At 43.3% G+C, this 16578-nt stretch overlaps 1 protein-coding gene across 7 annotated transcripts in view; it reads right to left on the bottom strand.

Moving 5' to 3' along the window:
- Positions 1 to 14867, bottom strand: part of RIMKLB (ribosomal modification protein rimK like family member B) — a 51315-nt gene extending 36448 nt beyond the window's left edge. For 2 of the 7 annotated variants that reach the window (XM_038137699.1, XM_038137714.1), the window contains exons 1-3: positions 14677 to 14866; positions 12958 to 13455; positions 6656 to 6876 (exon numbers count right to left, since the gene is read on the bottom strand). In XM_038137699.1, the coding sequence (XP_037993627.1) occupies positions 6656 to 6830 (175 nt within the window). In that variant the 5' untranslated portion in view covers positions 6831 to 6876; positions 12958 to 13455; positions 14677 to 14866. Of the gene's footprint in view, positions 1 to 6655; positions 6877 to 12029; positions 12109 to 12957; positions 13456 to 14469; positions 14629 to 14676 lie in introns of those variants that run through there. The other 5 variants (XM_038137731.1, XM_038137741.1, XM_038137722.1 and 2 more) reach the window with 5 other exon arrangements.
- Positions 14868 to 16578: the final 1711 nt, after the last annotated feature.

The raw sequence follows: 16578 nt of genomic DNA, 5'->3' as shown, positions 1-16578 counted from the left end.
AGAAAGCCCCAGCCAGTTAAAGACTGTCTTGTGAAATGTTAGGCTAATTTTCATCTCTCGACTAGGATGTATGGAAACACTTCTCTCATCTTGCTTTTGTCCCTTTTTACATTGTTTATCATCCAGATGGTCACTCCTGAGAATTCTGACAACAATTAAAAATCTGGCAATGTTTTCTGGCATTTTCAGATATGATGACATGTACGTATGTTCAAGATGATGTGCCCAACAAGTCTGATTTTCCTGGCTGGCTGTTCTAGAGCACATGCAAATGAAAAACTTCAGACCTTAACACAGCCCTCTGAAATTAACATAATAAAATATTTCCATGCAGAAACATTCCTACCCCTCCACCTTGCCAAGGTGGCTCCGGACTGAGCCCGTATCTACAACTGGTGACATACTGAAGAAACAGAACAATTTTGAGAAGATCAAATTCACTGTTAGCCTTTGTTATTTTAGCATCAGTTTAAGATGACAATCATTCACATAAGAATAGAAATCCCTGACAGGAAGGAAGAAAACTGCAAGAACACCCAGGATAGTTACAGAGTATAAATCCTTTCTTTCTATATGCATTGTAAGAAAGTTGTCTTTGGTGTAATAGTTCTGAAAAAAAAAAAAAATCAAACCAATTCTTCTTAACATACATGGCAGCTGTTGAAAGGCACTGTTATTAAAATATGATAATAAAGCAAATGTTACATTTTTTTCTAGTAGAGATGTGTTTGTCTTGGGTATCTAATACTGGGGTGTCACATACTAGATTACACCCACCTCTAAATACAGCTACCATTCCAAAATCTCCTCTACATAGTCCATAGCTGCCTAACAGTAATGCTTACAGTTTTAACATCAATCAGACTGGAAGTGATCAGCTTCCACAGTGAAAGAACATCAAAAATGAAGTTTCAAGTGATTCTTTCCACAGCACAAAATCCACTTCATGCCTAACCACCTTCCAGTCCCTTGCACACAATGCAGTTCCTTCTCCCACTCTCACTTGAGTCACAAACCAATTTCCCAACTCTGCAGAGGAAGTAATGGCTGCTCTGGCTGTAGTTAATAGCAGGAAACAGGCCAACTCTGCAGTGCTCAAAAAAGCACCTTGTCAAGGCTGCCTGCCCCTGTTCCATCACTCCCAAAGCCACTGCTGCATGACGCAGGAAAAGCTCTTACATTAAGGTGCACTGCTGGACTAACAAGTGCCAGGGGACTACTGAAACAGCCAGAAGGAAGAAGATGTTCCCTGTTGCATGATAGAAGACAGTCTTTAGGTGACTTACAAAAATATTAAGAGTTTTGATATTTTGATATGGAAACCATTTCATATATATATAAGCTCTCTCTTACCATGGATCTAGCTGATTCAAAGTGTTTTTCTTACAATTACATAAAAACACAAGAATTTTTTACCCACCCTTACCTTTTTTCCCCCAGCTTTCTATACTTTACAGAAATCTTTCAAATATGCCAATTTCAACATATTTATTTCAAATTATGTCTAATCCAGTGTGTGAAAAAAAATCAAAGATCACAACTACTCATTACTAGTTCAAACTAAATAAGAAATGAAGGACAGATCATACGAAACAAAAGCACATCTTGCAAGATGAAAGACTTAAACAAGACACTGCCTTCTATTGCAAAGTGTAGGCCCACCCTGGAAACCCTAAATCAGATGCCTAAATCAGCACACCAACCTTTACTAAATTAAAATAATCTATCTTCTAAGTACTTCCTCTGTAGAAAAAAAATAAGGTAAGAGATCTGTTTCCAGATGCCATCCATCTGATTTAAGAAAAGTCATCTAACTGCGCACAATGTATTACTGTTTTAGAATACATGACTATTATGCCCTTTTTATTCCTCACCTAATCTGACCATTTGGTTTCACATTCCCAAAGGAAAAGCCAAGAAAGTCTTAGACAAAGTTAACACTTTGTTTTATACTTTAGTCACTTCAGCATCTTTGACAGTTCAAAGTTCATGAAAGCTACTTTCCTTAAAACTATTTTCCTTCACAGGACAGTATAAGAAAATATGGAGATTCCAAAAATCTACAATAAAGGTATAGGTAAATTGCTGACTCAGTGAATTCTAATTTCTGCTGTTCTGGTAGCAAAAAATTTTAATAAAAATATTACTATATATCATTATAATGAGGGAAGGATCCAAATTTCCCTAACATTTTCTTCACAAAAGAACAGTTCTTGAACCATGCTGCCCTACAGGTAAGGTGTGGAGTCTGTGGGGAAAGGTACTACTCAATCCTAGACACAGGGAAGAAGAAAGAATATTCAGAATGAGGAGAAAACCCATGGATATGTTTTGTCTCTTGTCCACAAAGTCGCCCTATACGGTGGGATTTTCCTACCAGCTTCCTTCACCTCCACCTCATCCCAAAATACACATCCCTGCTCACAAGCTGTAATTTGTTTAGCTGCAAACTCCTCAAGTCTGTTACATCACTGCATTAGCAAGCTTAGACATACAGTTTAAAAGTACACATTTTGACAGGACTCACTGCTAAGATTTCAAATAAATGTCTAAAAAAAAAATGTCCTGCAGAGTTTCGTTGCATTACTTGCTATTTGTATTTGTATTTGTATCTCAAATAAATATAGGAATTGCCAAACTAGATTAGAAAACTAGACATTTCAGTTTGTAATCCTTACATCTGGTAAATACCAAATGCCATGCACAAACAAAATAATCCTAAAGCTGACACTATCAGACATCCCAACCACAAGAAAATTCCTGGTTTGAAGTATTTCTGGAGCTGTGACTAAATCAACATAAATACAAGCCACTCCCTGAAAGAACAACCCGATTCTTCCACACCTGTGCACCAGAGCTAGGAACTGTGTGACCACAAAAAGGGGTAGTGTAACAATCTATTCCAACAGAAAACTGTTAATCATTTGGTGGAGTTAATCTTCCATTGGGCTGGCCAACTCAACTCACACAAATGCAAGATGCTGCAAAAGAGCAGAAAATTTGGTAAATCTTTTGTTTTAATTAGCTGAGGTACAACATGAAAGCAAGCCAAGAGAGACATGAAGTCCTTTACAAGGCAAGCAGCAACAGCAACGCTGGAAAGGGACAAGAGGAACACAGCTGCTCCACTCGGCAATAGATTGTCCTAGACTGGTTTAGTCTCAAGAATTTAGCTCTTAAGAAACTTAGGCTACAGCTACACGGCACAAGTTTAGATCAATCCAGCCCAGTATCACCCTCCACTTTTTTCCACACATGCATTTTTGTCCATTCCTGTGCAACAATGTTGTGCATGTCTGATTCAGTAACCATCTCAGCACGCTCAACCCACCACAGAAGCAGAAAAAATTAATTCATGCAGGTCTACTCTTCCACTTATTTTTTCTCAGTTTTTGCCTTGGAAATCTACAGAGTACTACTGGCACTGCAGAAAAGATAAAGGAGTGCACAGCAAGCAGACACCTATTCAAGTCAGGCATAAACCACAGTTAATTTCAAAAAATACTTGTTGAACTTATTTCCAAAACCATTTAAGCATAAATCAGTTTAAGAATTTCCTTTAGACTAAAAAGGAAAAACTTAATTTCTACATCTTTTAACTTGCATTTACAATCACTTCTGGACTCATGCTGTGTTGAGTTATCTAAGGTGGATCTTGAGCTGCATAAAGGTTCATCATGTGGCTGGTGATATGGGGACTGTAGGGGGTGCCTGGGATTTTGGGTCATCTTGAGCTTCAGCAGTAAAAGAAAAGGAACTAGCAGGGATTGCTGGGCCTACACTGTTGGTTTGCTTTGGGAATCCAGACACACTTCCCATCCAGCCCTGCAGTACAGCAGAGACCCGCCCCAATGAGTGGCTGCTGCTGAATCCACTGAGTGAAACAATCCCCCCTCCTCCCTCTTTCTCTTTGGCCACGGCAAATCTTATCATTTCTAACAGACACAAATTTTGTAAATCTCAGCATCACAAAAGCTTCTGTCTCTGGCCTGGGCATCAGTGATAGCTGCATCAGTGTGCTCTACTGTTAAGGTATATATAAGCTGTGTGGTTTGTGGAAGGGACAATTTTCAAATGTATGTATCCCAAGGTTCTGCTCAATTTTCCTAAATGTAGAAGTGTCTTTTCCACTCTACCCCTGTGAAGTAAATAATTGAAGCTTTTTAATATCTTATGCTGAATTTTTGGTCTCTGAAGTCTCCAGCCATGTTCCTGACAGTCAGCAAGCCCACAGAAGGATTACTGACTCTATCATCCAAAGAAATACCAAATTTTTGAGGTTTTAAATAGCACCCTGTAGTATCCAACTTGACTGTGTAAATTTAACATTCTTCCAACAATTTACTTAAGAAATTGTCTTGGTTTTAAAGGACAAAAAAAGCTCCAAAGTGTGAATATGTGGGAAAAAACCCAACTATTACTTCCTCCAATATCATGTATTACCTTCAGAGTCTGAGCCTTGAATTGCCAAGCTTTCAAGACAAATAATAATAGAAAAGGAAGCAAAAGCACATGATTATCCACTGAAGATACATTCTCTTCATCAACTCCTCTATGTCATAGAAAATTTCATTCAACCTGAATCCCTCACACAACAGCAGATAACAAAAAGGGTACAGAATGCACTGCCTACTAGATTTTGTTACAGCACACCTTTTCCTAGGCCAACTGAGGTTTTTAAAAAGGAAAATGAAACACAAAGCTTTTGCTTGTGTCCTCTAGCAGAAATCTTTACCCAAGCATGTGCAAAAGCTCTAGAAAAAACACAACTCGAAAATTAAGAGGAAAGATTTTTCATTGCTTTCCAAGAGAAAGAATTATTTGATACAAGACAATTCCTACCCCTCAAAAAAAAAAAAAAAACCACCAAATACAAACCCACAATTAGACAGACCAGACTACTTATAAAAAACATTCTATCCACAATCTTTCAGCACTTATATGTCACTCCTTTTCAAATGGTCAGTTATTTACATCATATTGAATGAACACTTTGTATGAGAATAATTTCCCTTTTCTTGCATTTTGTTCTAGTAATGTTCTTAATTTTTCTTGTTCTTGTACTACACATTCTTCAATATTAGTTTTCCAGCTTGTATTACTTTTATCCTTCTCCTTGCAATGCACACAGTGCAAGGAGACATCACACAGAAAAGAGAAGAAAGGTCCACAATTTACACTTGCCCCATTTAATTCCCCAAAAATAGACAGAAGAAAGAAAAGAAGAAATCACCAAGAAATAAAAAACTGTACTGAAATGCTGAAGGACTAATTATGCATCTCAGAGACTGCAGCTACAGTCCAAGATGGCTGTGTTCCCATCACACACTGTCCAAAGGAAAGCACGCTCAGAGCTGAGACTTTCTGACAAGAAGTTACCTTGATTTGAAGACATCCTACAGAATTTCAATGTGTGATAAACAATCTTCAGATTAAAAGACAAAAAGGTCAAAATAGGTCAAGTGTAGAAATACCAGAATAAAAAATACTGGATTTACCATGCATGTGTCTTATACTTGATTAATTCATGCCAAAATAGGGTATAAATTCTGACCAAAGTTCTTCCCCAGAGTCAGTTTTATGATTCCCTTCCCACATATGATTTCCCAAAGAGGAACAAGGTATACATGGCAGCCTCTTCTTCACGGCCGAGGATACTTTCATATTTTATTCCCACACACAATTACTCTAATACAACTTTCAGAAATGTAATTCTTCCCTGGGTCTCCAGCAACACATTTTTTGACTGATAAATGGGGAAGAGGAATGAAAGAGTTAAAGGTAAAAAAACCCACTGCAATCTCCTTGCTTTAGGAAAACCAAATTTAAAAAATAAATTATAAGTGTTACACAGCTTGACATTGGTGGTATTAGTATCTTCCCACCACATAAGCTTACTATCTACAGTAATAGATAGTAAGTAATAAGATAGTAATAATCCTTTTACTTAACATTTCTAATGCAACTTAACATTTTACTTTTCCTTTTTAATCACCACAGGAAAAAAAAAGCTAGAAGGAAAATAGAACAGAAATCTTAACATTAAGTTTTAAACACTGTAAATTGTAGTAATAGCTCAAATTATTTGATGCACATACTTTATCAGCACTGTTCTTTTTTGGAATTCACATAACTCCACATCCATACAGCAGCATGCTTTAGTTATGTCACATTATAACCTCTATAACCTTCCATGACACTTTATACTGTTCATCGAAAATTCCTTTTAGATTATATCCAGTGTTTTCTATTTTGAAGCCACAACACGAACAGAAGAAAAAGTCCCTCTGAAACTCTCAAATGTGACTCACAAAGTTCAAGCACTGAGGCAAAAATTAAGCTCTATGATTCCTTATTAATTCAGGGATCCTGTAGTCCTTACCCTGGACTCACCAAAATGAAACAATCATCCTCTCTTTTCTGCAGAGGGACGACAAAGGTGGTTCTAATGCAAATCAGCAAACTGAACAATTATATTTGATTAACATAATACATTCTAAAAAAAACTGTGTGATGTACATCTACATGATTTAGATGATGAATGGCAAGTAGTCTGGCATACATGGAATTTGTTATTAAATAGTACCGATGCTTCATTTCACAATCTTTTTCCAAGTACCCCTTCAGCACACTCCCAGCCTTAGCTCATTCTCACCAAGATTTCCATCCTCAATGGTCAGCACCACTTCATCCATCACCAAGGCGCGGAAATCCAGCTCCTCTTCACAGCACTTGGCCTTCAGTGCTCTCAGGATCTCCTGCTGAGGGTAATCTTCTCTGATGCGGCGGTCTGTTAAGAACCACAGCCTGGGAGCAACTGAACTGCACATCTTGGACTCGTCTCGCAACCTTCAAGGTCTCCTTCCAATGGAACTGCTAGACAGCGGACAACATGAGACTCTGTTAGAGTACACAGGCTCTTATCTTCATGACCCCTGCTGCACTAAGTCCCACTTCCTCTGCATAAGTCAGTCTATTTCAACACACTGCAACTTCCAACCTCCAAGAAGCAAAACAATGTCTACACCTACTCTGCAACCAAATGTACCAACAGCAGAAACAAATCCATTTACATTCCATTAATGTTAAATGCTAGAAATTAGGTCTTGGTCCTCATCCCAGCTTTCTCCTCAAGAAGTACACAAAGATGTAACTGAAAACAATTTGAATGGCCACATCTAAAGGCCAGAATTTCAGCTAGGATGATTCCATCTACTGAAATAACTCTGCCCTTCTCCTAGACACTGCTAAAATACCCAGTGACAGACTTGATTCGTCTCCTTCCCCCACATATGAAAGAGTAGAGTGTGATAAACTCTTTATGTTAAAAAAGCAGACCAGAAGAACAGAAATTCATTCCCACAGAATGTTCCAGGTAACTATTTAGGACTGTTTTGCTCTCACAAATATTTCATATCTGCTGTGAGACATACCTAGAGATATATTAAGTAGTATCCAGAACACATAATAATGGAAAAACCAACGAAACAAGGAGCACCAACAAAATGTCAGGAATACAGAACATTAATACATGTAAAATAAAGCAAAATCAAGGCCAGAGTTTCAGTGGTAGCCCTTTCTTGGTTCAATCAATTTTTTTAAATCACCTTTATACATAAACAGCACTAATGAATTCAGGACCAAGAACTGAAAACACAGTTCAAATTGAAGAATTTCAGCAGGGTTAGAATGGATAATAGAAAGGTACTGCTCCTTTTGCTTTGAATACAGAGGACTTGGGCTATTTTTGGCTGAATATACTTTTACTGAAATATTTTTAAAGCTGTAAACCAATTACAGGTACATAAATGGACTACTCCTTAATGTTCAAGAAAGACAAGCATGGTGTAGGGAATAAGAATTCTGGAGAAAACCAGAACAGTTTTCTGTGCCACCTTTAAACTTTCCTATTAAAATCAAGATGCAAAAAATTCTAACTTTCACCAATATAACTGACATGAGTTCCTAGCAGAACTGAACTCTGAGACAGAAACAAGAGTTTTGCCTTGTAGTCATAATGACTACTGCCAGCAGACAACGTAGATACAAAAACACCTTTAGCATATAATCGCTATTACTTGATAGTACAAAGAATTTTAATTTCTGCAGCAGGTCTTGGGACAAAAGGATTGTTTAGTTACAACCATAAGAACCAGCTAGGTTTCTCTAGCATTAAAAAACTATATTTTTTTCCTAACAACTTTTTCCTAATAAGAAAATAAAATATTTTAAGTGGACATTTTTATTCCTGGTACTGAGAACCATAGTAACAACACACAAAGACTGTGAGGTTTTTTTCATTGACTTGGTAAATGAGGTGCAACAATAAAGCTAAGGACTACAGTTCTTCATACTAACAGACTGAAGAAAGGCAGAAGCTACGGAAACACGATCACAGATCCAGACCAGCCCTTCAACGCAATCAAGATGTTCAAGGTAAAGCAGGAAAAAGAGTGTTTGCTCCCTGCAGAAAAATGGGTGTGGGAGGTTATAAGGAGTATCTTTTGATCTCTTCAAGAACCTCTTTGTTCTTCAAAGCAGCTCGAAGTGGAATGGGTAAGATGAGGCTCGGGCTGGCAATGGCTGACATCTCTCAGACCCTGTCCCGCTTGCGTCTCCCTCAACAATGCATGTCTGGACGCGGTAGTTTACACGGAGCTTCCTGGAACAACATCCTGCGCTGGGCAGCGGGACAGGCTGTGTTTGGCAGGAATGCCCCCGCCGCAGGCGCAGCCCGGAGGCCGCGGGCACTGCCCCTCAGCGCTGCCATTTGCAGAGGGGCTGCCGAGGCCCAGCAGCGCCACCTGCCGCCCCTGCCGGGCAGCGCCGCTCTGCCCCCGGCCCGGACGGGCACATCCCCCAGAACAGCGGGAGAACGCCGAGGGCATGGAAAAGCACACCGCACACGCTTCCTCAGCGTTAAAAAACAAACAAACAAAAAGAAAAAAAAACCCACCATAAATCAGAAATCATCACGTATTTTCTGCCTGCTTAGGGTTTTAGTTTGGGTTTTTGTGGTTTGAGGCTTTTTCCCCCTCAGTACTGATTCTAATGCTAATACAAGAAACAAGTATTTTCTCCCCATTTTTGCTTTCTTTGACAATCTGCTTCAAATTTTCACAAATCTCTTCTCTATGCGGCCCCATCTCCACCCTCTTAAACACACCATCACCTCTCCCTGACAGTCATTTCAGCACTTAATTCCTTAAAAATCAGCAAATGGTTGAAAAAGAAAGAAAAAAAGGTATATCCTTCTCTTTCCTCCATCTTCTACTTTTGAAAGAAATTACAACATTGTCAAGAAGGGCTGTCCACATATCAATGAGGATATTAAACCAGCAGGTGTATAAAAATGCCTTGGGTATGGCTATTCATCTCTCTCCTAATACTACATCTCATTTAATGTTTTATAAATGTATACACAAAAGCTCCCATCTTATCATAAGAAAGGCGGGTAACAATCTCAAGTCTGCAAGTAATGACTGAGAAGCTCACTTTAGAACAAGCTCCAAGCCAGCAGCAGAGACAGAAACCAGCAGCCCTAAATCTTGGATCCTTCACCTCCAACCCAATACCATATTTTCTTTCTACCCAAAACAATTTCTAACATTCTGCTCCTAAAACCAGAATACATTCAGCCTCACATTAAAATCTATTTTGATTGCATAAGAAATCTCACATAACAAAACTCGCATTTACCCTATTAACCCAAAAATCTTAAAAATCCCTTCCACATTCTCAAGAAAATGGATTGTAGGAGGAAAGCCAGCCTTGCAGTCAAGATGCACAAAAGCATCATGCTCTGAATTTGGATATTACTGCCAGAATTCTTCCCTGAAAACCAGCTCCACCCATTTCAATCTAAAAGACACAGCCTCAGACAATGCTGGGTGTGCAGAGAACACTTCCTAATCCATGAGAGCATCTACTGCAAAGTAACTATGGTATATATAAGGGGAAGAACAGATGTTTAAATAACTTCAAGATGGCCACTTCAAGTGCACTTTTCACTCAAAGCTACTACAGTCAAAGTAAGCACAATCTTTCAATAACTACTTCACAGATTTATGAAATTAGAAGGCAAAAAATAATAATAAACTTAACTGCATGTAACAGACTGGGAGAGGCAAAAAGGGTGGTATCAAAGTAAAAGGTCTGTGATAAAAATCAAACTGTGCGTCACACCAGCCAAGCAGACACTGCCACAACTGCTTCAGGAATACACTGTGTGGAACAGATTCCTTGCAATTTTTAGAGGGAATGAAAGCTCACCTCAACTTCCAGCTGTGGCACCCTTATCCTGTTTAAGCCAGGCCTTACTCCAGCAATCACACAGCAGCTTCCTTCCCTCCCCAGCACATGCAAACCTATTTCCTCCCACATTCCTTCAATCTGCAGTACACCTCTAGCAGCTGCTCTAACAAAAGCCCTCACTGTGCTCCTTTTTGACTTTACATCATGTATGAATATGTTTTACTGAAATAACAGGGAATTCAGCCAATCAGATCAGCTGTCTAGAGAGATCTGGAAATCTTCTCTGAAGACCACTCTTTTTGCCTTGAAGGGGGTGTTCTCTTCACAGAGAAGATTAGAGACCTCCCTCTCCCTCCAGGAATGGGAGATTTGTCTCCATGGCTCATTTACTCGTTCTCCTGCCTTCAACACCCAAAAGTAGGAAAAAAATAGACTAGCTTCTTTTTCTTCTTCACCACAATGTATTTGGTGAATACATTGAAGCAAGAAACCCATTTTTAGGAGATACTGATTAATTTATATATTACTGATAAATGTGTAAGATAAAAGGTATCTAGTATGCAAAAAAAATACAATATTCTTTTTGTTCACAATGCAACTACTCAGTGCTTTTGTAAATTAAAAAGTCTAGGCTGTGTCTTCTCTATGGGAATAATGAATGGAATCTCAGATGTTTATAGCATCAAGGATCAATGCGATCTAGCAATTCCACCTGCTCGACTTGTGATCTGATGTTGCAGCACACTCCCACTACCTACAGTGGGATCTGGGAAACACCTTAGTGGAACAGTTATTACCAGGAGCCCCTCCCAGAATCGCCCCCTTTTGTAGAGCTTGGCTCAGACTCTCAGTTACAGCACTGTGCAGATAACACAAACTCCACAGATTTCAGTGTTTAGAAGAGAGGTAAAACCTAACCTTAGTTTTAGCATACCTCTAGGCATGTTTAATCCCTACAGCTGAGATACTGACAATAAAAATCTCAGGGAATTGAGAAGGAATGAGCAAAAGACTGACAGTCACAACCATCATGGGAAATGGAGAACTAGGAAAAACATTGCTCCAAGCACTCGCCTCACTATGAGTAACATTAACAACACCATTAATGTTTATCCCTTAATACTCACTTTCAGAACAGTGCTATTCAAGATGGAAAAGGTATTTTGACTTCCTTTTCATCATAAATTAGCTAAGTGAGTACACACTTCCAATAAACCAATCATCTCTACCATTACAGCAATTTCTAAAACGGCTGGAAGGATGCATTTTAAGGCAGTGAAGACCTAAGAATGGTTGGCAGATGCTTGCAAGTTATCTCCTTCAGGAGACACCTCAAGGCAGATCTGAATTACGAAGTCAATTTTAGATAGCAGGCCAGCTAAACAGCTAATGAACAGTTGTCCAGCACATGACCCAGCATGTAATCCATCATACACTGTCATGGAAATCTCTGTCTCTTCTTAATGAGAACAGTATTTGAAACACCTCAGCAATAGGACTTTCTATGTCATAGGGAGAGCAGGTCTGCAAACAGTTCACAGCTGTTTCGAGCATAAAGCACAAGTGATTTTTTTCCAGACAGAGATACCAGAATGATGATCATCTAAAGGAAATGTTACGAAATATGTATGGATGATGAATATATCACATGGTGATTGAGAAAAGAACTGACATCTTTAGAAAAATAAATCCAAGATAAGTCAACTCGTTCCTGACAATGCTGCTTCATGGTGATGCTTAAGGCCAACATCAAGAAAAATTCCTCTTTTACGTACCAGAAACTAGTTTTCCTAAGACTGTCACATAACTGTTTGAGAATCTTTGGAAAGAACACATTTTTAAAAGCTGAAGAATCTGAAAAATTAAAATATTTATTTAAATGCATTTTATATAATATATTATAAGCTGCAGCACAATCTGTCCACTGCTGCTGCATTATCATCCACCCTCTACACATGCATCGGAGAAAGTCTTTGCAGGCAGGTGAACCCCAAGCACACCTCTTTGAAAGCACATCACAGTATTCACCTCCTTTTCCCTCTGAGATTTGTAGACTGCAACAGCCAAAGGATATGGGAATATATTAATTGTTCCCATTCATTCCCACCCCTGCAGACGGGCAACTGCACTCCCCATGATGGCTTTCATCTCCCTGTCTCCACCTTTGCACTGAGTGATGTTCAAGATGCTAGCAGCAATCCTCCCAGGCACAGCTGCCTCTGAAAGGCGGACATCCACACCCCCCATCTTTCCTCCGCTGTGTTCACGCTTGCAAGTAGAAGGCAAGATTCCTCATTCACACACCCCACTTCCCGATCGCCACCGAATAATCCAGTCTCTTTCCTCCCCACAACATGAGCCCAGTACTGGTCAGCATCAGCCATCCTTCTACTTTGGTCTTGGTATTTTTTCCAACAACAGGCTCTCAGCTTTTTTACGCCCCTCCACTGTCCCTGTGTGCGCACGCACGCCCCTGTGCAAGTAAAACACACCATTTCCTCCCACATCAGCTGCTTTTACACCTGAGCCAGGTTCCCCCGCAGTGTGGTACAACACCCCCTCTCCTCCCCGATCCGTGTGTACACAGCCAGTTTTCCCTCCTCCCTTCCCCCACCCCATAGTCTCCGTGCATGCCTCTCCCAGCGCCTGGAGTGGGGGAAGGGAAACATGCACTGCGTGAATGAATGGGCTGAAGAGACTTACCAGAAATTTGGTAAGGAGTGGAAGACGAAAAAGACACTAAAGATGGGTGTTTCCTTCAGCGTGCCAAGTGCTGCTTCAGTTCTGGCTTCCTTAAGGAGGTCACGTGTCTTGCTAGGTACCCCTTTTCCTGGATCCTCTACTAAGCAAAAAGGGTGGCACGGAAGTCTTCTGGATGCCTCCCTGCACTACACCCCAAAGGAGGGAAGGGTACTACTGAAGCTCCCAAAGCAAGCAAGCAATGATAACGTTCTCCTGGTTCTCTCAGGCACTGTCTAGCGGATGCCTCTGGGACCAGGGCAGATTTCTGAGGGAGGGAAGGGGGAGTAAATGAATGTTTAAAATAATTCCCAAATTGTTCTCCCCTATGGAGAAGGGAAGGATGGGAAGGAGTAAAAAGAGTACTGGTGAAGAGCTGTAGCTTTCTATGTAAAACAAACTCAATCCTTGTGTCTCTGCTTCCTCAGAACCAAACCCCTAAATGACTGAAGTCACCAACACCTAGGGAGGAAAAAGAAAAAAGAAGAAACATTCCTATTAGACATAAACATACAAAGGCATGAAATAAACTATATCCCAAAGGAAGAAAAGGTGCTATTCAAAACAGTAAGGAAAGTCAAAAGAAAATTTTAACATGAACATAATTAGGGGAAATGTGCAACTTTAAGTATTTTACACAAATATACTATCACAGAAGCCAATTTTAAGGGGAAAAAAGCCCACAAAGCTAAGCAGTTTGTTCTTTTACTTAAGAATGTGTGTTCAATGGATAGATAAATCTGTACCTACAGGGGAATATATGAGGAAATTAAGTTTCTAAACCTACAAAAACTATTCTTATTTATTTGTGAGCCTTTAAACCTTTAAACCTCTCCTCCAGAATAACCCTTAGGATTCAGATGAGACTGGAGAAAAGTACGTTTCAGTTCAGAAGCGTGTATTCCTATGCATTAGGAGCATGCACTCCCATGCATTAAAACCCACGCTGCCACAGAAAATAAACAGCGGTTTATAAACGGTGACAAAAAAAAAAAAAAAAAAGAAAAAAAAAACCCAACAAACCAAAATAACATGTCTAGAGGATGCTTCCTTAAATGATGGAATCAATCCAAGATTAACAGAGTGGCACGCTTGAACACGGAGCCCCTAGTAAGATCTCAGGCAGTAAAGACACCGATGTGCCACCAGCTCTTTTTTAAACACCGGAAAACAAAAGGGGAGAGGAAACCTAGTTGGGAAGATCTTGCTGCCAGACCCAACGCCAGCCACACACCCCGCTGGCTCCATCACGTGAAGATCAGCCCCCACAGCCACCGCCGATCCCCACGGACCCGTGCGGGGACCCGGCCGCCGAGCGAGCCCGCGGGGCGGCGGCCCCCACCCCGCGCTCGCAGCGCGACCGACCCGCCCGCGGAACGCGGGTCCCGGGCCGGGGGCGCGGCCCCCCCGCCCCTCCCGCCCCTCTCCCCTCGCACAACGAGCGGCCGCCGCCGCCGCTCCCCCTCCGCCACCCACCTGGGCGCCCCGGCGGGCGCGGCGGGGAGGCGCGGGCAGCTCGCCCCGCTCCGCGCGCGGGGGATGCAGCACAATCACCATGGGCGCAGCGCGGCGGGGCGGGACGGCTGTGAGGGGACGGTCCCGACCACCCCCCCGCCCGCCCCCTCCCCGGGCACGGCGGACCCCACCCCCGCGGGCTCGCGCCCGCTCAGCCCGACATCTCACCCGCCCCGGGCACCGCCGAGCCTGAGGGGACCCGCGGGGCGCCCACCCCCACCCCCTCCGGCACCGGGCCTGGGAAGGAGGGCGCGGGGCGACGAAGGCTCCGGGGAGACGCGCCCCTTCCTCCCCGCCGGCGGCGCGGTCCTAGAGGGAAGCGAGCGACGCGACGCGACGCTCCGCTCGTCCCCCCCACCACCACCCCGCCTTCCCCCCTCCTCGGTGTCCCTCCTCCCCGCGGCTGAGGCGAGGAGGCCGCGGCTGTTCCCTGCACCGAGCCCCCCGCCCGCCGCCGCCTCCCGCGCTCGCTCCCGCCGCCTCACAGCGAAGCGGCGGCGGTGCCGTAACGGCCGGGCCGGGCTCGGCACGCGCGCGGGGGAGCGCGAGGGCGCCGGCGCCGCGATGCCTCGGACCGGACCGAGCCGAACCGGACCGGGCGGGCCCGAACCGGATCGGATCGGACCGAACCGAACTGAACTCGTGAGCGGCGGCACCACCGCTGAGGTGGCCTGAGGCCACTCCTGTCTAACGGCTGAGGCCTCCCACAGGATGGGTCAGGTTGGAAGGGACCGCAGTGATCATCTGCTCCAATCTGCCTGCTCCAGCCGGCCATCCCAGAGCACATGGCGCAGGATTGCGTCCGCACAGTTCTCACGTATCTCCAGTGAGGGAGACTCCCCAACCTTTCTGAGCAATCTGTTCCAGTGCTTGGTACCTGCACTGCAAATAAGTTCTTCCTCATATTCAGGTGGAACTTCCAGAGCATGAGTTTCTGCCCATTGCCTGTGACCTAGTGGTTGGCACTATCAAGCAGAGCCTTGCTCCATCTGCTTGGAATTCCCCATTTAATTGCTTATAGACATTGCTTAGGTCCCCCCCTCTTCTTGAGGCTAAACAGGCCCCACTCTCTCAGGCTTTCCTTGCAAGAGAGCTGCTCTAGTCCCACCATCATCCTCATTTACCCCCAGGACCTGCTCCAGGAGCTTCATGCCTCTCCTTACTGAGGAACCCAGACTGGACGCTGCAGTCCAGATGCAGCCTCACTAAGGCCAAGTAGAGAGGCAGGATCACATCCCACAGCCTGCTGACAAAGCTCTTCCTCATGCTCTTCCTCACACCCACTCCTGCCCTTCTCCCCCACCCCAGAACAGGCTTCGGTCCAGCTCCGACTGGCCCTGGCAGACCCCAGCCCAGGTCCTGCCACACCTACCCAGCTTCTCCTGCACCCCCACCTTCCCCCCCTGACTGCCCGCTCCAGGGTGCAGACACCATGCCACTGCCACAGCTGACCAGCCCCAGCACAGCCCAGGCAGCTGCGCCGTCTGGCAGTGCAGCAAAACATGCAACGCCTGTTGTGCTTGTCACTGCTGCTGGTGCTGTTGGCATGTGGTGTGCAAAGCCAGAACCCTTATACTTCGTGTGACAGGTAAAGGTGTGACAGAACCACAGAATCAATTTGGTCAGAAAAGACTTCTGAGGTCACCGAGTCCAACCTAGGACTAAACACCACCATGGCAGTAGATCATGGCACTGAGTGCCACATCCAGTCTTTCCTTAAAGACCTCCAGGAGCAATGACTCCACCACCTCCCTGGGCAGATCTTCCAATATCTAATCACACTTGCAGTGAAGAAATTCTTCCTAGTGTCCAGCATAAACCTCCCCTGACACAGCTTAAGCCTATGTCCTCTCACCCTATGTCCTGTGACATGTCCCCCATGCCACACATCATACAGCATCATGTACCTGACATACCCAGCGTGTAGCCAGGGCTGCACCATCCCTTGCTGCTGTCGCTTCTCTAAAATAACTGCTGTCAGCAAACAAATATGACACATCCCCTTTATCAACCGACACACCTTGTTGATCAGTTTCTGCGGCACACCTACTCAGTTTCCTCGGAACCACA

Source organism: Motacilla alba, chromosome 1 (genome assembly GCF_015832195.1).
Source record: "Motacilla alba alba isolate MOTALB_02 chromosome 1, Motacilla_alba_V1.0_pri, whole genome shotgun sequence".
Classification (NCBI taxonomy): domain Eukaryota; kingdom Metazoa; phylum Chordata; class Aves; order Passeriformes; family Motacillidae; genus Motacilla; species Motacilla alba.
This window is presented reverse-complemented; position numbering and strand designations above follow the sequence as displayed.